The 23,068-nt window shown below is 38.9% G+C and overlaps 2 protein-coding genes and 1 long non-coding RNA gene across 4 annotated transcripts in view; 2 read left to right on the top strand and 1 right to left on the bottom strand.

Annotated features, from left to right (window-relative positions):
• PITPNC1 (phosphatidylinositol transfer protein cytoplasmic 1) overlaps positions 1-23,068 on the top strand; it is a 432,818-nt gene that overhangs the window by 370,688 nt on the left and 39,062 nt on the right. For both annotated transcript variants that reach the window (XM_069076613.1, XM_069076614.1), the window contains 2 exons: positions 15,846-16,001; positions 21,364-21,427. In XM_069076613.1, the coding sequence (XP_068932714.1) occupies positions 15,846-16,001; positions 21,364-21,427 (220 nt within the window). The remainder of the gene's footprint in view (positions 1-15,845; positions 16,002-21,363; positions 21,428-23,068) is intronic.
• Positions 1-23,068, bottom strand: part of LOC138152623 (uncharacterized) — a 634,969-nt gene that overhangs the window by 217,879 nt on the left and 394,022 nt on the right. The window lies entirely within an intron of this gene.
• Positions 1-23,068, top strand: part of NOL11 (nucleolar protein 11) — a 276,383-nt gene that overhangs the window by 165,244 nt on the left and 88,071 nt on the right. The window lies entirely within an intron of this gene.

Consider the following 23,068-nt stretch of genomic DNA (forward strand, 5'->3'; position numbering starts at 1 on the left):
CCTCAGCAGCTGTCAGTAGATTATTGCAACGTCCTCCTAATTGGACTCCTATTTCATCTCCCCATACTGGTCCATCCTGCACCCATCTACCAGAATTATTTTCCTTAACCACAGATGTGATCATGTCACTCCCCTTTCAATAAATTCCAGTGGCACCCTACCGATTCTAAAATCAAATATGAATTCCTGTTTAGCTTCTGAATCCTGACCCCAGTCTGTTGTTTATTACTACCCCTCGCACACTTGGTAATCCAACCAAACTGGCCTTTTCTGTTTTTCACACATGGAGCTGTATTGTGACTTTGCACTGCCTGTCTGCCATGACTGCATTGCACTTCTTCCTCCTATGTACCAGTGTCCTTCTCTAATTACTTTGTAATTAATTATTCCCTTATATTTATTCTGTATGTACATATTTATGTACTGTCTCCTTTCCCCAGTATAAGTTCCTTCAGAGTAGTAATCATTTCATTCTTTACATCTATATCCACAGTGCCTGGCAGATAGAAATTATTTAACCAATACTTGCTGATTAATCAATCACATAGTATAAGAATATGTTGATCCATCATTATTCAGTAAATAGACATTGTCATTGAGTGGAAAGAGATAGTTGTGGACCCAGCTTTCAACTCTGAGTCTAAGGTTCCTCATTTATAAAATGATTAATTTAGACTAGATGTCCCCATTGTCCTTTCCAGTGCCAAATTTGTGTTCCTTTGATCCTGTGCTGATTTGGAACCTGTATCAGAACACTGCTGTTGAAAGCACAGTTGGCAACATCTGTTCTGTGGTGGATGAAATCTCACCTTGAAATGATGCCTACAGGGTTATGCCTCTTAGCATTCTTCTTTTAAATCTTTCCATAAAACTTATGTGAATTGGATATACAACACTGACTTTGCAAATAGGCAGACCTCCTTGATAATGATCATGTAGCCTTTACTAGGAACTGGCTTAGGTAACAGTATATTATATGGATGAGTTATTATTGAAGAAGCAGCTTACAGTGAATTACAATGAAACTAAAATTGTTGTAGTTTGTAGGCATGTATTACTAAGTAATAGTATAATGGGGCAGCTAAGTGACACAGTGGCTAGAATGCCAGGCCTGGAGTCAGGAAGACTCACCTTCCTGAGTTCACATATGGCCTCAGACACTAATAGCTGCAAGACCCTGGATCAGTCACTTACCCCTGTTTGCATTAGTTTCTCATCTGTCAGATGAGCTGGAGAAGGAAATGGCAAACTGCTCCAGTATCTTTGCCAAGAAAACCCCAAATGGGGTCACAAAGAGTCAGACAAAACTGAAAATGACTGAATGACAACAAAAAGCAATTTAGAACAATTCCAGTCAGAAGATTAATTCATTTTTTTGGAATATATTTCATGGTATAATGAAATTAATGCCAGATTCTCCGCCTAAAGATTTGTTTTTTTTATCTCTGACATTTAATTATAACAAAAATATATAATAGCTGGCATTTATATTGCAAAGTGTTTTACTAATAATATCCCATTTAATTCTCACAACAACCTTTTGAAGTAGGTGCTATTATTTTTCCCCTTCTACTGAGAAATTGAGACATAGAAAGGTTAAATGATTTATCGAGGGCCACATAGCTAGTAAGTGTCTGAGGCTAGATTTGAACTCAGGTCTTCCTCATTCTAAAACCAATATTCTCTCCAGTGTGCCAACTGTCTTATCTCTGTGACCACAGCCATGTCATATTTTGCTGAACCTCAGTTTCCTTATATGCAAAGTAGTATCAACCATTTGCCTAAAAACAGAATGGGGTCTCCCTTCACTGAAGGTTTGAGCAAGGAATAAACAGAATCAGTCTGTACACCTGCTGTAGCATGCTTATTTATTCTAATTAAGCCAGAGAATCATGCATGATGGAGTCAGAAAATAATTTTGAACTCAGAGGTAAAAAAGCTGAAGGGGACCAGGGACCCTTTCTACCCTTAGAGCAATCCAAACTCAGGATACCTATGTCAACTAAAATTATATTCTCCATATGTGTTAACCATAATATGAGAAAGGAATTTCTTTATAATGTAAGTTGTAAATACAGTATGATAACAGAACGTCAAGGTATCAATTTAAATTATAGATCCAGGATGTCTGTGTTTCTTTAAATATTAACCTGACATAATATAACATAAGAAGACATAAGAAAAGTTCCATTATTCAAGATAGTGTCTGGTTCAAGGTGCCTTGTCCTTGGTAATCATAAATAGAAGAATGCTCCTGGTCAACTTCACCTGATCTTGTAGTTGCTGACACAGGAAGGAGAATTTGGGGTTCATTCAGAGAGCAAAGCAAAACATGTCTGTTATGCCAGAACATACAAAGCATTATGGTAGGTTAAGCTCAGAGTGGATCAAAAATGTCTTTCTCCTGATTGGCCTATCCAGGTTTTATGCCTTTCTTAGGTGATTGGAAAAGGGGGGTAGGGGTGTGGCAAAATTGTTCCCATTAGGGATAATAAGATTTGTAATACCTACTTCATCAGTTGATTGTAAGTATTATATGAGTGTAAAGTTTAATCATTGTATACCCTTTGCCTTTTTCAGATGCTAACTTTGACTGACAGTATGTCTTGAAAGCAAACTGTAGCTATAAACGTCTACAGTCTTCTAAAATAAAAACATTTTGCTCCAAGTCCTATAAAATGGGTTCAAACATACTATTGTATTATAAAGAGTGGGGGGGGGGGGGGAAGGAGAAAGGATATGAATGTGTGAGTCAAGGCAAGTCTTTAGGAGGAGGACCTTTTATTAGGAGCAACCTTTAGAAATAGCAGGACATGCTGATTATAGTAGGCTGAGCCTGGTGGCTCTCTTGAGCTTCTGATTTCTGAGCTTCAGTAAAGTCAGTTAAGCCAATTTTAGGTATTCACAGTTAGTTTGTCATTAACATAATCAGTTCCCATCAATCCCAGGCAGGAAATGAAGCAGATCAGAGTGAGAGCGGACCCCATGAGTTGTGGGAGGGGGAGAGGGAGACAGAGCTGGATGCAGATTAGTTCATATGGTTTAGTCTCAAAGAATAAATTTCTGTCTATAAAGATGAATTTGTATACTTTCTCTTGTCAGAAAGTGAGAATGTTACCTCATGTCTTTTACCATTTTACATTACCAGAAAACTTGGAACCAAATTTGTTTGTCTTTACCTAACCATTTCCAAGACCTACTGATATCTGCTTCTTTTGGGTGGTCTTTTTTCTGTCTTCTCAATCAATCCACATGCATTTATTAAGCACTTGCTGTGTGCCAGACACTATTAAGTCTTGGGGATACATTTAAAAATCAAAACATGCCTTACTCCAATGTCCATTTCTCATTTTTGTTCACCATGTTTTAACCATTAAGTCACATCAACACTGTTTAGAATTAGGCTATGTATGTTGTATCCATAAATACAAACAAAACAATTCTACTTTGACTAGTTCTCTCATCTCTATTGTGTTGTTGTGAGAATCAAATGAGATAATATTTTTAAAGGGCTTCCATATTGCCTGGCACAAAATAGGCCTTAATAAATTCTGGTGTCCCCACCCCATCTTCCCTTCACTTATTTCTTGCTCTGTTCTCTGTTTTCTTCTTTTCTTCTGCATATGCTTTAGGCCTGCCAAGTCTGTTGCTTAGGGCAGGTAGGTAGCACAGTTGATAGAGCAATGGCCCTGAGTTCAAAATGTGACCTCCCACACTTACTAGCTGTGTCACCCTGGGCAAGTCACTTAACCCCAATGGCCTCCAAAAGAAAAAGACTCTATTGCTTAGACTTCCTTGTGGCTAAGTAAGTGTTCCTTTAAATTCTGTTTTATTTTATTTTATTTTCAGATCTTGCATTCTCTTCCTCTCCTCTCCCCCTCCTCCTCCCACCCAATTGACAAAGCAAGAAACAACAATACATATTACAAACATGTATTGTCACATAAAACAAATTCCCACATTAGCCATGTCCAAAAAATAATGTCTTGATGTAGTTGAGTCCATCATCTCAAACGTTTATCTTGAATTTTCTGAAATTGTAGTCGGTTATTGTGTTGATCAGAGTTCCCAAGTCTTTCAGAGTTGCTTATCTTAACAATATTATTCTTTTTTTTCTTTCTTTCTTTTTTTTTTTTTGGAGGCCAGTTGGGGTTAAGCAACTTGCCCAAGGTCACACGGCTAGTTTATGTGTTAAATGTCTGAGGCCGGATTTCAATTCAGGTCCTCCTGACTCCAGGGCCTATGCTCTATTCACTGTGCCACCTAGCCACCCCTACCATATTATTGTTACTGTTTAAATCATTCTCCTGGTTCTGTTCACTTCATTCTGTATCAGTTCATACAGGTCTTTCCAGGTTTTTCTAAAACTTTCTCTGTCATCATTGCTTATAGTTTAGTAGTATTCCATCATATACATACACCATAACTTGTTCAACATTGATGAGTACTCCTGTGGTTTCTAGTTCTTTGCTATTGGGGAATGGCTCTTATTTTTATAAATCTGAGTCAATCCCTGTATATCTTAGAATTTAGAACTTTGTCAGAGAAACTTGTTGTAAAGGTTTTTTGCCCATTACCTTAGGTTGGGGTTCTTAACCTCAGGTCCATGAACTTATCTTTTTTTTTTTGGTAATATTTTGATAATTATTTCAATAGAGTTTATTTCCTTTGTAATCCTATGCATGTTATTTTATACATTACAAAATAATCTTCTGAGAAGGAATCTATCAGCTTCACCAGACTAAGAAAGGGTTCATAATATGGAAAAGGTTAAGAACCCTTGGGACAAAGATCGTTGATTTCTTTTCCATTTATCATACTTCCTGTTCTCCCAGTGCCTTGCAATCATTATTCTCCTCATTATATTCTCTATGTGTATTGTTAATTCACCTAAGAGCTGCCAAGGCTTTGCCTCTTGGTTGAGAAAGACTAAGACCTGCCCTGCCCCACCCCATAACTTATATTCTTTTTGCTTTGATGTCTGGACTCCCATTTTCTTCACTACTGGAATTTTTAGGATGAGTCATCTCAGCAATCACTGCTGAATTCCTTAGAAATCCAAATAGCTCAATGTTTGTCTAAGAGTCTAGGGGAATGGGAGTGGTACCCACCCAGGTGTGGGTAGAGTCCCCATTTCCCAGTTCCTCCTTTTGGGCATCATCATGGGTGTGCCTTCTTTCCCTAGTCACTACTTGTATTACTCTACATCTCTGTGAGGGAGATAGGGCCCCTTAACAGGCTTTGGTTGAGGAAGATAGAGAGGAAAAAGGAAACTAGCTAGGTGGTTACTGAGACCTGAGTTCAAACCGAGGGCTCAGGCACTTTGTAGCTGTGGGACACTGGGCTAGACATCTGTCAAAGTGATCTTCCTAAATGCAATTCTGATTTTGTTACTCCTCAGTAAACTTCATTGACTCCATATTACCTCCAATATTAAATTCACTTAATTCACTTAACCCTATCTGCCTCAGTTCTCTCATCTGGGAAATGGGGATAATAATAGCACCTACCTCCCAGAGTTGTTGTAAGGACCAAATAAGATAATAACTATAAAACATTTTTTAGGTCCAAAGGGGAAAAGTATCCAAAATGTCTACAGAGCCCAGAAAGACGAAAGACCCTGATGAAAACCTCCTCCTTCCAGAACTCATTTTATCCAGGGGAATCTGGGACTGTTCTGTTTCATTTAATCTTTTCTCAGCTCTGGAAATTAATAAAATCTCTTTGGTTGCTCTCAATCCCCTAAATGGTAATCCTGACAACAAGAAGGATAGCAATCAATTTCTTTCTGTGTTCTTTCTATCTCCTCCTTATTGCATTTAATTCTCCCCCATATACATATAAACTAATCCCCCCCCCAAAAAAAATCAACCACATGATCTTATTTTTTTAAGTCTCTTTTGAAAAAAAAAATGCAGACAAAACAAAGCAAATATCTTAGAGAAATGGGGAATGGGACATAGGTTCAACAGAGAGGTAGGGCAATGGAAGCAGTAAGGAGGGTTTGAGTTTCACACATTTAGCTTTCACCATCATCTGTCCATATCTTGCATGGCCTCTGGATAATCCTGCATCATTCAGCCATGTTTTCCCCCCAAAGACTTACCACTTGTTAGGGCATTAATAGAAATAATAAATAATAGCTATGGTTCTAGGCACTAATTCAGCATGCTGCCCTCCCTCTTTCTCCAGTTCTCCCCAGTCACAGGATGGTCATGATCAAAGAGCTTCCCAATAGCTAAGAGCACAGAAATAAAATTGGGAAAGAAAAGAAAAAAAATTGTCTGAATTCAGATTCTGCCTCAGACACTCACCAGTTAGGTGACCCAGGGGAAATCACCTCAACTTCATTTTCCTCACCTGTAAAATGGGCATGATAAGAATTACTACTTCAGAGGGTATATATCAAATGAATTAACATCTACAATGCATTGAAAAATTTAAAGTACTTTGTAAATGATCTTTTATTTTCATTCCAATTCTCTCCTTACCCACAGGTCTTCTCATCAGGACCTTCTCACCCAAACTCATGGTAATGTGGGGCTAGCACCCCTAGGAAAGTGCTAGGTCACTGGAAGCCTCTGACCACACGAACAGACATTGTCACAGTTTCTGGAACAAATTATGGCATTCAGTGTATTTCTTGTTATTTTTTTTTTACCACTTTTTAAAAAATATTTTATTTATTTATTTTTAGTTTTCAACATTCATTTCCACAAGATTTTGAATTACAAATTTTCTCCCCATCTTTTCCCTACCCCACCCCAAGGTATAGAGCCTATTGGATACCCCTTCCCCTAATCTGCTCTCTCCTATATCCTCCCCCATGCCCCCTAACTTTCTTTTTTTTTTTTTCAAATGCTTTATTAACTTCTGGTTTACTTCACTCATTTCTGCCAGATTTTGGGTTACAAATTTTCTCCCCATTTTTCCCCTACCCACCTCCCCAAAATAGTGGTCCCCCCAGGATATCCCCTCCTCTTATTTCCCAATTACATGTAAAATAGTATTAATAATAGCATATATATATATATATATATTAACATTTGGTTTGAAAACTTTGAATTCCAGATTCATTCCCTTCCTCCCTTGTCACCCACCCTAACTGGGAAGATAAGCAGTTCAATATAGGTTGTACATGTGTAGCTAATGGGAAACATTACCATAATAGATATATTATAGAAGACTGATTATATTTCCCTCCCTCCTATCCCATCTCCCACTTGATCTATTCTCTGCTTAGGTCCTGTCCCTTTTCAAAAGTGTGTGCTTCCAACTTCCCTCCCCCCCAGCTTGCCCTCCCTTCCATCATCCCTCCTCTCATCCCCTTCCCCCCTACTCTCCTATAGGGTGAGATACCCTTTTTAGTGCGTATGTCATTCCCTCCCTGAGCCAAATTCAATGAGTATAAGGTTGACCCATTCCCTTATGCCTTCCTGTTCTTCCCCTCCATTGTAACCATTTTCCCTTGCCTCTTCTATATGAGATAGTTTGCCCCATTCAGTCTCTCTCCATCTCCTCTCATTATATTCCTCTCTCACCTCTTAATTTCACCTTTTAAGTATCATCCCTTCCTATAAATTGGTCCTGTGCCCTCTATTTATGTATACCTGTAAACATATATATACTCATTCACATATGTATTCGTGTGCCTGTATACCCTCCGATAAAGACTATCTATCTATCTATAATTTCTATTCCCTTCAACTATTATCATACTGAGAAAAGTTTCATCAGTTACAATTATTGTTTTTCCATGTAGCAATGTAAATAGTTCAACTTTGATAAGTTCCTTATAATTTCTTTTCCCTGTTTACCTTCTCATGCTTCTCTTGCTTCTTGTAGCTGAGTGTCAGATTTTCTATTCAACTCTGGTTTTTTCTTCTTGAAAGTCCTCTGTTCCACTGAATGACCATATTTTGCCCTGAAACATGATGCTCAGTTTTGCTGGGTTTTAATTGAATTTGATTCTTGGTTTTAATCCCAGGTCCTTTGACCTCTGGAATATCATATTCCAGGCCCTTCAGTCCCTCAGTGTAGAAGCTTCCAGATCCTGTGTTATCCTGATTGTGTTTCCACAATATTTAAATTGTTTTTTCCTGGCTGCTTGTAATATTCTCTCCTTGATCTGGGAATTCCGGAACATGGCTATAATATTCCTAGGAGTTTTCTTTTGGGGATCTTTTTAAGGAGGTGATCGGTGGATTTTTTCAACCTCTATTTTGCCTTCTGGTTCTAAAACATCAGGGCAGTTTTCCTTGAGAATTTCTTGAAGGATGATTTCTAGGTTCTTTCTTTGATCATGGCTTTCAGGTAGTCCAATAATTTTTAAATTCTCTCTCCTGGATCTATTTTCCAGGTCAGTGGTTTTTCCCATGAGATATTTCACATTGCCTTCTACTGTTTCATTTGTTTGGATCTGTTTAACAGCATCTTTATTTCTCCTCAAGTCACTAGCTTCCCTTTGCTCCATTCTAAATTTGAGGGAATGATTCTCCTCATTGATTCTTTTTCCATCTGGCAAATTCAGCTTTTTAAGGCATTCCTCTCCTCTTTGCCTTTTTGAGCCTCTTTTGCCATTTGAGTTAGTCTGTTTCTTAAGGTATTATTTTCTTCAGTCAGGCTGTTGACTCTCCTTTCATAATTTTCTTGCATTGTTCTCATTTCTCTTTCCAATTTTTCCTCCACTTCTCTTATCTGCTTCTTAAGGTCCTCTGTGGCCTATAACCAGCTCATATTTTCCTTTGAAGTTTTTGGTGCAGGAGTTCTGACTTCACTGTCTTCTTCCTGTTCCATGCTTTGATACTTTTTGTCCCCAAAATAGGAGTCTAATGTTGGATTCTTCTGTTTGTTTTGCTTCCTTTGCCTGGTCATGTTGCCACTCAATTACTTGACTTTTGGGCTTTTTGCCACAGTAGGACTCTGCCACCAGACAGGGGAGCTTCCATCCCAGATGCTGGGGTTTTCTCAGCTGCCGGAGGCATTAGTTGGGTGTCTTTTCCAAAACCTCCACATGCTCTGGCAAGCTCATCACACACCCCAGGACCTTCACCCCAGACTGCAATCCAGATCCAAGCAGGTTAAAGCAAGAGCGATTACCCCTCAGACTGGTTGCTTGGTCCCCCTACACTCTGCAGGCCAGGAGCTGAAGCTGCAACATGGTGCTGGTGCTTTTCAGCGGCTTCTTGCCCTGGGGGCAAAAGCTGACACTCTCTCAACTACTGGTCCCAAAGTCCAGACTGTACTGACCTCTCACTTTGTCCTTCGCATCTATGTGTTGATAATTCTGGAGACAGCCACAGCTACTGGTGATCTGGAGTCCCTCCAGCTGGTGGCTGGTCAGACCCGCCCTGGGGCTAAAACCTCTGGCTCATGCGGGGCCTGGGCTGGGCTCCCAGAGCCTGCTCTGGCCTATTCCTGCCATCCTGTCCTCAGCAGGAGGTTAGTTTCTCTGTGTCATTTTGTGGGTTCTGTAGCTCCAAAGTTTTTCAGAGTCCCCTTTTACATTAATTGGGGAAGATGAAAGCCAGAGCCCCGTGGAGGTACTGCTTCTACTCTGCCATCTTGACTCGTATTTCTTGTTTTTAAGATTGGTGGAGAATGAGGTTTGAATGGAGAGCTCTTTTGGTTGGTTTTTTATTGATTTGGTTATCTTGAGGAAGAGGTCAGCTTAGGCCAGACCCTATACCAGGCAACTGCATCTGTCAGAAAAGTGTGTATGTTCCCTTCTCTACTTTAACTTTGCATCATCTTCAGGTCTCTGTAGGCTCTGTTGATTCACTTGGCTTTCAGCCTGGGTCAGTCATTCAAGCTCTTGACCTAGGTGTCATCTTAAACTACTCATTGGTATTCACCCTGTATATTCAGTTTATTGCCAAATCCTGCCATTTCTAGCTTCATACCTTTTCTCAAATATGTCCTCTTCTCTTCACTCACATTGCTGCTATCTTTGCATATGCCCTCATCATCTCTGATTGGTCTCACTGCTTCAAATCCCTCCACACATCACTCCATGTTCCATTTAACTGCCAAAGTGACCTTCCTAAAGTGCAATTCTCATTTTGTTAGTCCATTTCTCAGTAAACTTCAGTGGCTCCCTATTACCTCCAAGATCAAATATAAAATCCTCTGTTTGGATTTTAAAGCCTCATATAACCTAGTCTCCTAGAGAGTCAGAGAGCAGTAGAGGTACTTTCCCCCCCAAAAAAAACCTTGAACATACAAACTCTTTGAAACTGAGTAAAATGATTTACCCAGTTCTAGCAGTGGTGATGTTTAACTTTCTCATTAAAACCCTGTTTATATCTTAGTATGATTACTTTTTAAAATTTCACATGCAGATAGTCTGCAAAGATATTAAAAATGTTATAGGTTGTTTCCTTTAGATTTAGGGTTTGCAGCTAATAAAGCAAAGCAGATCACAAAATACTATATTGCCATTGAGTTAAGTAACCTACTTGATTTGAGTTATTTGTTTAAATAATGATTTCAAATGCAATTAAATTTCAGGGTGCTTAAATATCTTACAGCAAAATCTGGAGATTTGTATAAACCATGATCATATATGACAGTGATTGCTAAAAAATAATTTTCTTTAACACTAAGTTCAAAATAGTAAAGTACTTTAAGATGATGTCTAAAACGGAACCATTTAATAGAATTAAGATTATGCTTTTAAATTTCTTCTCTTGAACTTTACATTCAACTTTTACATTCACTAAATGAGTAATTTTAGAACAGCCTACAACATAAGTAGCCTAAATGAAAAGAAATTTACTAAAAGACATCTTTGAAACTTGTTTTTAAAATAGACATCATTTAAATTAGTACTCCTATCTGAAGAAGATGGAACATCTTGGAATTTTAAAATGTATGAGAGAAATAAAAAGGTATAGAGAAAACAAACTTCCTAAATATGTTACTTAGAGATTCAGCCAAGGTATATAAACAAGTCTTTAAATATTATTTATCATTATTGACTTTTTCTGATTTTTGTGATTCATCCTTAGATGTAATTGCTAGGATCCAGTTCATGGAATCTGACTCTCATATCAAAATTCTTTCTAAAGCAGATTAGTTATTTAATTTGATGTTGGAACAGCCAAATTGAATAGGAGTACAATGGAAATTAAAAAAAGCCCTGACACTTGATGGTAGCCTCATTAAGTTTGATGGAAGTATTTATTTCCTGGGCTAGAGATTGTGGTTGCTATTAAGAATGGGGAAGGAATAACAGAGCACAGAGTAATAAGGTGGATAAATATAACTTCATCTTCCATTGAGGTAGTTCTTATGTCCTTGATGTTTTCAGTATGGTAAGTTGCTATATAAATTATCTGACTGGTGAGTATTTGTATGTGTGGGAATCCCTATTTTACTGGAAAACCAGGAAGGGAATTAAGAATTTTGAGTAAGCAAAGAAAGTCTTTGAACTTTCTGTTATCATGACAGTTACAATGTAATTTTTCAGGTAGGGCTAAATTTGTTCACTGTTCAGGTCCCCAGTTTTTTTTTTTTTTGCTTTATCAATTATTAAGGAATGGATATTTTAAAGAAAGTATTAACCAAAATATTTTCAAGTTAAATAACATAATCCTCACATTATCAGTAAGCAGACATTTAGCATTCTCAGTTTTTCTAATTGTGCTCTTTGACCTATCGACTTAAAGAAAACAAAGTAAAGATACTGTAGTTTGTTAGTCATTTATTGTTTCATTTTTAGGTGTCTGATTTAGACACTGTGTCATAACCATACATTAACTTGAATAAAATTATACATTGTCTTTTGTTTTCTTAATGAAAAAGACGGAGAAAATGGATAGTTAAAATATTTTATTTTTTAAATGATTGTGAAATCACATGTACTGTATAAATAAAAATAAATTAAATTTTATTGATAAAAAAAAAGTCCATCCCATTGTGGGGTTCAAATTCAATTACCATTAGACCTTCCTAGTCTCTTATACTTCACTCCCTTCCAAGTATCCTACACAGCAGTACTGTCCTTTGTGGGTCCTCAAATACAGCATTTCATCTCAACTTCATCCCTTTTTGCTGACTGCCCTTTGTGCCTGGATATTCTCCTTCTTTACCTCCTGGCTTTCCCAGCTTCCTTCAGATTTGTTCAGATCTCATTTTCTGCAGGAGACCTTTCTGAATCCTGCCACCACTGCCAGTGCCTCCACTTTAACATTAACAACTATTTGCATTGTATTTATCATCTTGTATGCCCACAGTTAACTTACGTGCTCACATTCTAGTGTGAGGGGCTGGGAGTAGGTTTTTCCCTTTCTTTGTATTCCCAGCATTTACCATGTGCCTCACACACAATAAGCACTTAATAAATATTTCTTGGCTGACTTGGCATCAGCTCTCATTAAGATGAGAGAAGAGTGGGGCAGCTAGGTGGTGCAGTGAATAAAGCTGGCCCTGGAGTCAGGAGGACCTGAGTTCAAATTCAGCCTCAGATACTTAACACTTACTAGCCATGTGACCTTGGGCAAGTCACTTAACCCCAATTTCCCTGCCCTCCCCCCTCCAAAAAGTTACAAAAAAAAGATGAGAGAAGAGTAGAGTCAGCTGAAGCTTGAATAATAGAGCTTCTCATTAATGGAGATTTCTCTTTGTTGATAGTCCTGTGGGGACCACTGGGCACCTCCCCTTTGTCCCCACCTCATTTTTGATCACTGGCCCTTTGACCACCGGCCTTGCGTTGATCCTACCTTCCCATCTCCCCTTCCTTTTTGGCCCTCCAATATGTATCTATTTACTGACTTTCCTTCTGAGCCAAAGAGAGGTTACATTCAACCTTAGTGTCCTCCTCTGTAAAATAGGAGTAACAGTAGCACCCATCTCATAAGGTTTTCAGGAATGAGATAATACATAGGAAGTATTTTGCAAAGTTAAAGTGCAAAATGATATTAGCTCTTGTTATTTTTCTACAGCACAGTGCCTAGCACAGAGCACACTTAATAAATGTTCATTTATTGATTGAATGGTTGCTGCTCTGACTCCATTGTTTCCTGTACACTCTAGTTTTCCAGTCCTGGTTCCCCAACCCCTCAGTGTGCTGTCACGTACAACCTGGCCCAACTTGCTGGTGTTGTTACACCTTTTTATTTTGCTTTTTTTGGAGGGCAGTTGGGGCTAAGTGACTTGCCCAAGGTCACACGGCTAGTTTTTTGTGTTAAGTGTCTGAGGCCAGATTTGAACTTGTGTCCTCCTGGCTCCAGGGCCAGTGCTCTATTCACTGTGCCACCTAGCCGCCCCCTGTTAAACCTTTCAAACAGCTGATATAGCATTAAGCATGCAAGGATGAGTAAGCAAAGGACAGATTCTAAAAAATTAAAAGAAAAATAACTTCTTTACATTGCCCAACACACTTCAGTTCCTGTCTTTACTCAGACCACTGTAAACTGTCTAGAAAACAAAGGATACCTAATTTACAGCTTTCACTGCTGCCATTTGAAGCGAAGTGTTCACAGAAAGACAACCACATCCTCCTCTTGTATGATGCTATTAAGATCTTGTTCTGTGCCATACTGGGTTATTTTTTTTCTTTGCATTTTGTAGTATAGGAGGAGGAAGGAAGGCTTGGAGATGGTTGGGTTGAACCACTAAATCTCCCACTAAGTTTTCCCAAATTACAAGAGACCCTTTTGAAAATTACCTAACATCTGTGCCCTCTGCCTTACAGACAGGAAGCCACATCTCAATCTGTACTTCACTGCTAGTCTCAGGAAATCACAACTCATATCTGTACTTCTTTGAAAATGCAAGCGTTGAAGTTTGGGGGGTTTGCTTTCTGAGAAGGATCTATGAATGAATCTCAAGCAGAGGTTTCTCAGTTGGCATGAAATGCCAAAGATTCAGTGGCTGAACACAGAATCCACTGGTTGAAAAAACTATCCATCTGGAAGGAAGAAAATAAAACCTTTAAGTGCCTACACAGTAATACTGGTGCTTTTCAAGTATAATCTCACTTGAACCTCACACTAAACCTGGAAGGTGGGTGCTACTATTATCCCTATTTTATAACTGAGCATACCAAGGTGACCCAATGGGAACACAGATATTCCTGGCTCCAGGCCCATTGTTCTATCCACTGAGTCACCCATTTGCCCTACTTTCTAACCCTAAGCTTCTGCTACTAAAGCATATACCCCAAAGAGATCAGTGACCATGAGGAAGGTCCCTCAGATACCCAGATATTTCTAACAGCATTTTCTATAAACAAAGTAGATGCCCATCTATCAAGGAATGACTAAAGAAATTGTGGTACATTAATATATTATAGTATTATTGTGCTATAATGATGAATATGGTAATGCTTGTGAAGGAAAAGCAATTGAAAACTCAATGTTATGAAATTATAATGACCAATCTTAATCCCAACGAAGAGTTGTGAGAAGACACCTACCCTCTCCTACCTTCTATGCAAAAGTGGGGTGCCAGGGGTGTGGAATACTACATAGAATGTCCAACTTTTTTTATATTCTGGCTAGATTTGATGAATTATAAAAATAATAATAATAAGTGAAGGGAACTGTCATCAGGACCTAAGAGTAGGTCTTGATCAGGCCAGAGAAGGTGATCTCACTTTAGCTCCTGCATAGCCCTACAAGTAGATTTGGCCCTATACCATGGGTCTTAGAAGACAGATCTGCTATAGCATTGAAAGATTGTTTTCCTAGGTGGGGAAAGAATTGGAAGTCAAATTGTTAAAAAGCAGGTTCCAAGCATAGTCTTGTTTTTTCTCTCCAGGACTGTACTTGGTGAATTTCCTCCCACATAACAGAGAAAATAAAGCTCAGTGAGGGTGAGCAAAATGTAATAGCTAATGCAGCACTGTGTGGTGGGTGCTCAATAAATGTTTTCTTGAGATAATGACATATTATGTTCCCTTTACATGTGAATATCCACAAACAGAGCCAGAATCTAGGTTTCTGCCAAGGGAATATCATGTCATTTTTAGCAGTTTTCTAAATATTTCATAATAAGCGTTAATATTTATATAGTGCTTACTCTGTGCCACGCGCTGTACTAAGTGCTTTACAAGTATTGTCTCCTTTGATCCTCACAATAACCCAGGAAGGTAAGTGCTGGTATTATCCCTATTTTACAGATGAAGCAACTGAGGCAGAGGTTAAAATGACTTGCCCAGTGTCCCACAGCTAGTATCTGAAGCTGGGTTTGAACTCGGGTCTTCCTGACTCCAAGGCCTAGCACCCTGTCTACTGGTCATTGCCCCACAGGACTGAGAATTTTAGATGCTCCGACCACGTGGGCATCTCTTTTATTTTTAGGGCACTAAAAAGAGTCTTATTATGGATCACTTAAAATCTGTAAATTGCCTGCCTCCAGTGGTGCTTAGTATCATTGTATGTGATGCCATTGTGATCAAGGCCATAACTAACTTGGAGTGATTTGGTACATAAACTTCATCTTTCTCCAACAGCCTAGACAGATATACTGGAACCACCTCCATGCTACCATCTTCAGCATACTGAAAGCAAGATGCTAAATATGGGTGCCTGGCTCCCACCTTCTCCCCCAACCCAGACTGTCTGGGGGAGGATCGACCTCTTCTCCTGGCATGACTGTACCTACAGTATGCTCTGTACCACACTCCCCACCCCAAATTGATCTGCCCCAGTACAATTATTTTTAGATATGGCTCTGATTACAATAGTGTCTTTTCCATGTTTTCATTTTAAACTTCTTGAGATATTCTTCCTTAGAAAACGAGTTTCTGATGAAATGGTCAATGGCCAATTTCCACATAGACTTATTAGTATTTATTAGTTGTACTTCTAAATCACAATTTTCCCCCTTTTATTTTTTAGGATCCTAAACATTTTAAATCAGAGAAAACAGGGAGAGGACATTTAAGGGAAGGCTGGAGAGATAGTCACCAACCGATCATGTGCTCCTACAAATTGGTGACTGTGAAATTCGAAGTCTGGGGACTTCAGACCAGAGTAGAACAATTTGTACACAAGGTGAGTGAAAACCATGCTATGGATTTAAGCAAGGGCCAGAGAAAACAGCCATATTACTTAAGATCTGGCCAGGGTGCATAGATGCATGTGCAAAAGTATAATAACCTCTACAAGGCAAATTGATTATGAAATCCCATAGTACCCCATTCATAAAATGCTTCCATTATCACAAAATGGGCAGCTAGAGGGCACGGTAGATAGAGTGCCGAGCCAGGCATCAGGAAGACCTGAGTTCAAATGTGGTTTTAGACACTAGCTCTGTGACCCTGGGCAAAGCACTTAAATATATTTGCCTCAGTTTCCTCATCCATGAAATGGACTAGAGAAGTAAATAGCAAACCACTCAAGTATCTCTACCAAGAAAACCCCAAATGGTGTCATGAAGAGTTAGACACAACTAAACAACAGTGTGCCAGCTATGCAAAGCACTGGGGATACCAAAAGAGTCGAAAGACAGTCCCTGCCCTCAGGGAACTCACAATTGTCTCCTTTATTAGGAGACAATATGTGAACAACTATGTAAATACAAATAATAGATGGGATAAATTGGAAATAATCAACCATCTCACTAACCTAGCTTTTTTGGTTTGGTTTGTGGGGAGGGGTTTTGGAGACAATTGGGGTTAAGTGACTTGCACAGGGTCATATAACTAGTAAATGGCTGAGGCAGAATTTGAACTCAGGTCCTTCTGAATTCAGAGCCAGTACTCTGTCTATTGTGCCATCTGGGTTCCCAGGTTGCTTAGCTTTTTAAAGAATAGGCATGCAACCCTCATCTGTCCAGGAAAAGTGAAAAATGCATCCCCTACTTCCATCCCCCCAACCCCCCAGTTTAGTTAGTCTATTATTTAGTTAGCATTATTTGGGATTTCAGGAGAGGCTGCAGATCTTTTCATTTATCTGTAACATAGGGTGAAGAACTGAAATACTGACTTGAGGAGCCATACTCTAAATGATTTTTGCAGAATTTTTAACCAAAGCAGATGCTGTATGTAAGGCATTTGCATCACATATGGTATGGTACAGTGACTAGAGAGCAGAACTTAAAGCCAGGAAGATCTGGTTGCAGGCCTGACTCTGACACATAATGGCCATAGGACTCTGGTTAACCTCATTGCTCTTCCAGAGGTGTCCAACTCGAGGTCCTTTAAGTGGTAAATAGTTAACAAAATAAATAAAAATACAATATAAAGTAGATGTTAATTTGTGATTTTCTCAATCAATACGTAACTGGTTCTATGTGAGTTTGAGGCCACTGCTTTAGGCAATTCTATATATTGTAGAGAAGGTGCCAGCTTGCATTAGTGGAGAGAGTTTCCTCACTTGGGAGTTCTCTTTAACCAATATAAGCACAGGTCTACTCCCTGTCCCTTATTTCTATGTAAAGAGCTTTGCAAACTTCAAAATGCTATACATGTTACATATGTTAGTTATTATTATTAGCACTTAAAAAGTGGTGCTAGAATTGAGTGCCCAAGGAACAGTCTCCATCTGCCTCCACAGTTCTCATCCTTGGAAAAATTGGTGTCATAAATAGCAACTAAATGTGGATTGAATTTGAAAACTCTTAATGTTTTAATTAATGAATAAGATGAAGTTGTTCAGTTGTTTCAGTCATGTCTGACTCTTGTTGACCCCATTTGGGATTTTCTTGGCAAAGATACTGGCATGGTTTGCCATTGCCTTCTCCAGCTCATTTTACAGATGAGGAAATTGAGGCAAAAAGTGTTAAGTGATTTGTCCAGGGTCACACAGCTAGTAGGTTATTTGAAGCCAGGTTATCTGAATACTCAGGTATTCCTGACTCCAGACCTGGCCCTCTATCCCCTGCACCATGTAGCTGACCCCAATGAGTGAATATTCCAAACCAGCTCCTTGACCACTGCAGAGCCTATAATGGTTACTGTGGTATGAAACACATGGAGATGAAGATCTAACACCCATTCTGCCTCCAGCCATTTATTAAACATCTGTATGCTACACACTGTGCTGAATGGTAAAGAAAGGTAAAAGACAGTCCCTGCCCTCAAGGAGCTTACAATCTCATAGGGGAGATAATATGCAAACAACAGTGTACAAACAAAAAACGTACAGGAGAAATTGGAAATGAAGGGAGACCCTGTCATTAAGGGGGATCCAAGAGAGGCTTCTTAAAAAAAAATTAATCAGGGGGTGGCTAGGTGGTGCAGTGAATAGATTACCGGCCCTGGAGTCAGGAGTACCTGAGTTCAAATCCAGCCTCAGACACTTAACACAAAAACTAGCCTGTGACCTTGGGCAAGTTACCTAACCCCAATTGCCCCCCAAAAAGCACAAAAAAAAGAGAGAGAGACCTCTTTTAGGAGATAGGATTATATCTAGACCTTGAAGGAAGCCAGGGAAGCCAACAAGGGGGACAATCAGGGGAAAAGCCTGGAGTCAGGAGATGGAATGTCTTATCTGAGGACCAGCAAGGACGCCAAGGTTACTGAATGCAAGAGTACATCTCAGGGGATTGCTTTCAGAGTTAAAATTCCACTTTCCAACTCTGGTTTAGATCACCTCTGATGTCATTCCCAAGCCATCTCTTCTGTGCAACCCTTGAGTCCAGAGCAGTCTTCCTCCCTCAAGCCACTGCCATTAGGGAACTTTATCATTCCCTCTCCTGAAACTAATAATGAGGTCGCGCCAACACTTGCCCAATAGTTTTCCCATGGGTGACTCAGGCTAATCTTGAGAGTTTTATCCTCATTTTTAAAATACCTACCAGCATTGCACAGGATTATGAATTTTCCCTGGTGCCCATTCCTAAATAGAATAAAGTGTTATCAAAGCTCAGAAAACACACCTGCTGTGGCATCGAAGAGACTAATTAGTATCTGGGAATGGCATTTCTGTGGGTTTAAAATTCCAAGGATGCCTCTCTATGAACACCTTTGTTTCTTAAGGATCCCTTCACAGTCAGAAAAACCATTAAAATGTGAACTCTTAAAGCATTATTGAATCCTGGTTTCTGACAGGCAGCTGTGTTGTAACTAATGTAACAAGTGTATTTCCCAGTGCCGTGGTTGCTTTTTTCTTTGAGTCTTACCAGTTTCCCATACTCAGCACTCAAGTGTCTATTGTTACATGTTGCTGCTCATTTTCCTGACATGTGTTTTCCTCCTTCCATGTCACAAAAGCCTCTTTAGCTGCTCAGATGCCCTGTGTCATAAACACTTCATTATAAGTACTTTTCCTGCTTCACAAAACCCCACAAAATTCAAAAATGTCATTTACTGAAACATGCATGAGGACTGAGACAATGTTAAGACACACTGAGTATGTCTTGGAAACATAGAGGTACACACATGTACGTACAATCAACAAGTATGCCCTAAATACACGTGTGCAGGTGTGCCGACTGAACGAGTCAGTTGATAAACATTTGTTAAGCACCTACTTTGTTCCAGTCACTGTGCTAAGCAAAGAATATTTATTTTAATGCTTCTTGGAGCACATAAATTTATGTATTTTTAAATATATTAATGTAAAAATACTCCCTCCAGAATTGCAGATTACAACCCATATCCTCCTGTAAATCCTCAACATGGGGTCCAGCGATTGTCAACCTATGTATACTTCATGTTGCAGCCTACTTGGAGTGGGTATGATTAGCCTGCAACGCAGAGGCTGTGGTTCTAGTTATCTTATATTTCTCTCTTTAAATTCTCCTGCCACCTAATCTCTTTCATGGCAAACTGTGCATTCCTTCTTTACCTATAAGTCAAGCCAAGTCAACAAGCATTTATTATGTACCTACTGTGTGCCTGGAAATGTGCTAAGTCCAGTCAGTAGGCGGTTATTATCATTCTGTTAAGCACTAGATTGTCAAGGCATTCACAGTATAATGGAGGAGACAACGTGCAAACAAATACATATAAATCTATAAAATGAAGGCATTGGAATAGAATGTCCAACATCTCCAGCTCTTTGGAAAAAGAAAAAAAGAAAAACCATGAGGGTATATGTGTTAGAATTTTATTCCTGTGTCCTCATTATATTTTTTTAAATGCTATTTGAAATGTTAACAAAATCTGGAAGTTATTCAAAGAAAAGAGAGTTAAGTTCAGGAAAGTGGAAAGTCAGTCAACACAGATTTATTAATCTTCTACTATGTGTCAGGCACTGGAGTAGATAAGAAAAATGACAAAAACAATCTCTGCTCTTTAGGAATTCACATCCTAATGGAGAAACTCCTTGCAAATAAACATGTGCAAAAAGGACACATTGAGGGTAAATTGCAGGTGATTTCAGAGGGGAGGTACTAGCATTAAGGGGGGACCAGGAAAGGCTTCCCACAAAATACAAGATTCGGAATATAATATGATGTAATATCATAACATAACATAACATGACATAATATGGTATGATATAGTAATATAAATGATATAATATAATATGGTATGACAATATAATAAACATAATATAATATAACAATAATGGCTGATGCTTTTTATAGTACTTTAACGTTTATAAAGCTTTTTGTCTACGTCATCTCATTTGATCCTCAAAACGACCCTGTAAAATGAATTACTATTCTTACTTTACCTAACTCACAGGGCCCTTGTGAAGATCAAGTGAGATCAAATGCATACAAAACACTTTGTAAGAGCTATCCAAATGTCAGCTATTATCATTAAAGAACATAATGGCTCTTAGCCTATACTCAAGTGTGCACATGACTGTGTTATTTTCCAACAATCACACCTTAGCTTTCTTGGAATAATGAGAGACGCCACCCTGACTCAGTAAGTGAAAAGCATCAGCCGTTTTAATTGAAGATAAGTGAGGACTGACTTCCACAGGTAACTAACGTCAAAGCTAATTGTCTTGTTGAATTGTTGCCAAAGGACTTGTCGTTAGTACATCCCTTTAAGACCTAAACATATACACACAGTGAAAATGACCCCATGATTCTCAGATACACTGCTATACACTTTTTTTTTGGAGGGGGAAAGGCAAGGCAGTTGGGGTTGTGACTTCAGGGCCAAACCTCTGTTCTAGCTGCCCCTATATACTTTTCTTTTAACTGCCGTAAATTACCTTTTAAGTAAATAATAATGATTCGGGCAGCTAAGTGGTGCAGTGAATAGAGCACCAACCCTGGAGTCAGGAGGATCTGAGTTCAAATCTAGCCTTCAAACACTTGACACTTACTAGCTGTGTGACCCTAGGCAAGTCACTTAACCGTGATTGCCTCACCAAAATAATAAATTAATAATGATTGCAATTGTATATAGTAAGAGGGACTAAGAAACCGATTTTCCCCAGGAAACCAGCAAACAGGGCAGTTTATTTCTTAGGAGATTTTGTGACAAGAAGTTTTGCTTCCACTTTTCAGGTGGTCCGAGATATCCTGTTGATTGGGCACAGACAGGCTTTTGCATGGGTTGATGAGTGGTATGGTAAGTCAGTCCTTTTCCCTTAAGCACTTAAAGAACATCCTAAAACTTTGATGTCTTTCTGGTTGTGTTTCAGTCCATCTGATTTCCACTGTTGCCTGGATGTTAGGAGAAAAAAAGAATTCAGGAGTACTGTTTCCTGTCTTGAAAAGAGTGTGGTCCAAGTGAGCATGTTAATGAAAGATGTAATCATGAACTGTGGTCTAGACAGAGAATAACTTTAGAATCACTGACTACTGACTAAGAATCACAGGAAATCCCATTCTTGCTTATTTCACAGGGAATGACCCATACCAACTTTTCTAGGTAGATTTCAAACTTCTTCTCTTGCTATCTTCCTAGAAGGAATTATTCTAAATATGTTGTAAATATACATATATAAACATATATATATATAAACATATGTTCTAAATGGGAGGGTTTTTTAAGAGTTACACATATTTTATCAAATAGGAGTAATTAAAATCATCTATGATTAGAAGCTAGAGGACAGTAATAATAATTAATGGCCTAGCATATAGATAGCTCCACAAGGATGGAAAAGAGCTTTGTGCATTATCTTATTTTATTTTCTCTCATAAACATAAAGATTTTACAAAGGCTTTGGGTAAAGAAGCAACCTCTAAGGATACAAACAAGGTTATTTAGGAAGCTTGGGAGTTTGGGTTTAATTTGCTGTTTATTGGTTGGTTTATTTACATAATTTGGGAAGAGTTAAATCAGTTTTATCTGTTTCTAGTAAATGATCAGACTTTATTATTTCATCACTTGGTTGATGGACCATCTCCCCAGCTCTCTCACCCCACAATATCACACTTGTCATTCCTCTAACAGGGAGAGCCCAGTATAATAGAATGAGCACTGGTCTCGGAGCCCAAAGATGTGAATCCAAGTCCCAGCTTAGGAGCTTAGCATCTCTTTGGCTATGGACAAAGTCATTTAATTCCCTGAGCCTTCAGAGAATGTAAAATGGGGGTAATAATGCTAGGACTAACTTCCTCATAATAGAGTGGAGATGATGCTGTGTTCTTCTTTGAAAGTTAATAATAGCTAGCATTTATGTAGCACTTTTTAGGTTTACAAAGTGCTTTTCAAATACTATCTTATTTGATCCTCGCAACAACGGTGGGAGGGAAGGTGCTGTTGTGATCCCTGTTTTACAGTTGAGGAAACTGAGGCAGATAGCAATTAAATGACTTGCCCAGGGTTACACAGATAGTAAATGTCAGAAGGCAGATTTGAACTCAGGTCTTCCTGATTCCAGGTCTAATGATCTATCCATTGTGCCACCTGGCTGCCTTTAAGCTGATGAGTTGGAAGCTCTGGTAGTTTCTACCATGCTGGAAGTTTTCTTGAAGTATTACCGTGTTTCCCCGATAATAAGACACTGTCTTATTAATTTTTTTGGACAGAAAAACACCAGAGGGCTTATTTTCAGGGGAGGGCTTATTTTAATGAACATTGACAGCAATTTTAATAAACAGGTAAATGTGAACAAAAAAATGTACCTTTATTCAATAAGCAAATCACTGGGGAAGAACAGGATGACGCGCTCACTCCTGCAGCTCTGATTGGATGCAGCTTGGAGCGCAGCATGCGTTTCACGGGGGGGGGGGGGTGCATACAGAGGGTACCGTAATGTAG

Source organism: Petaurus breviceps, unplaced genomic scaffold, assembly GCF_028583685.1.
Source record: "Petaurus breviceps papuanus isolate PSGF00001 unplaced genomic scaffold, PetGlider_PUasm1.0 90925, whole genome shotgun sequence".
Lineage (NCBI taxonomy): Eukaryota > Metazoa > Chordata > Mammalia > Diprotodontia > Petauridae > Petaurus > Petaurus breviceps.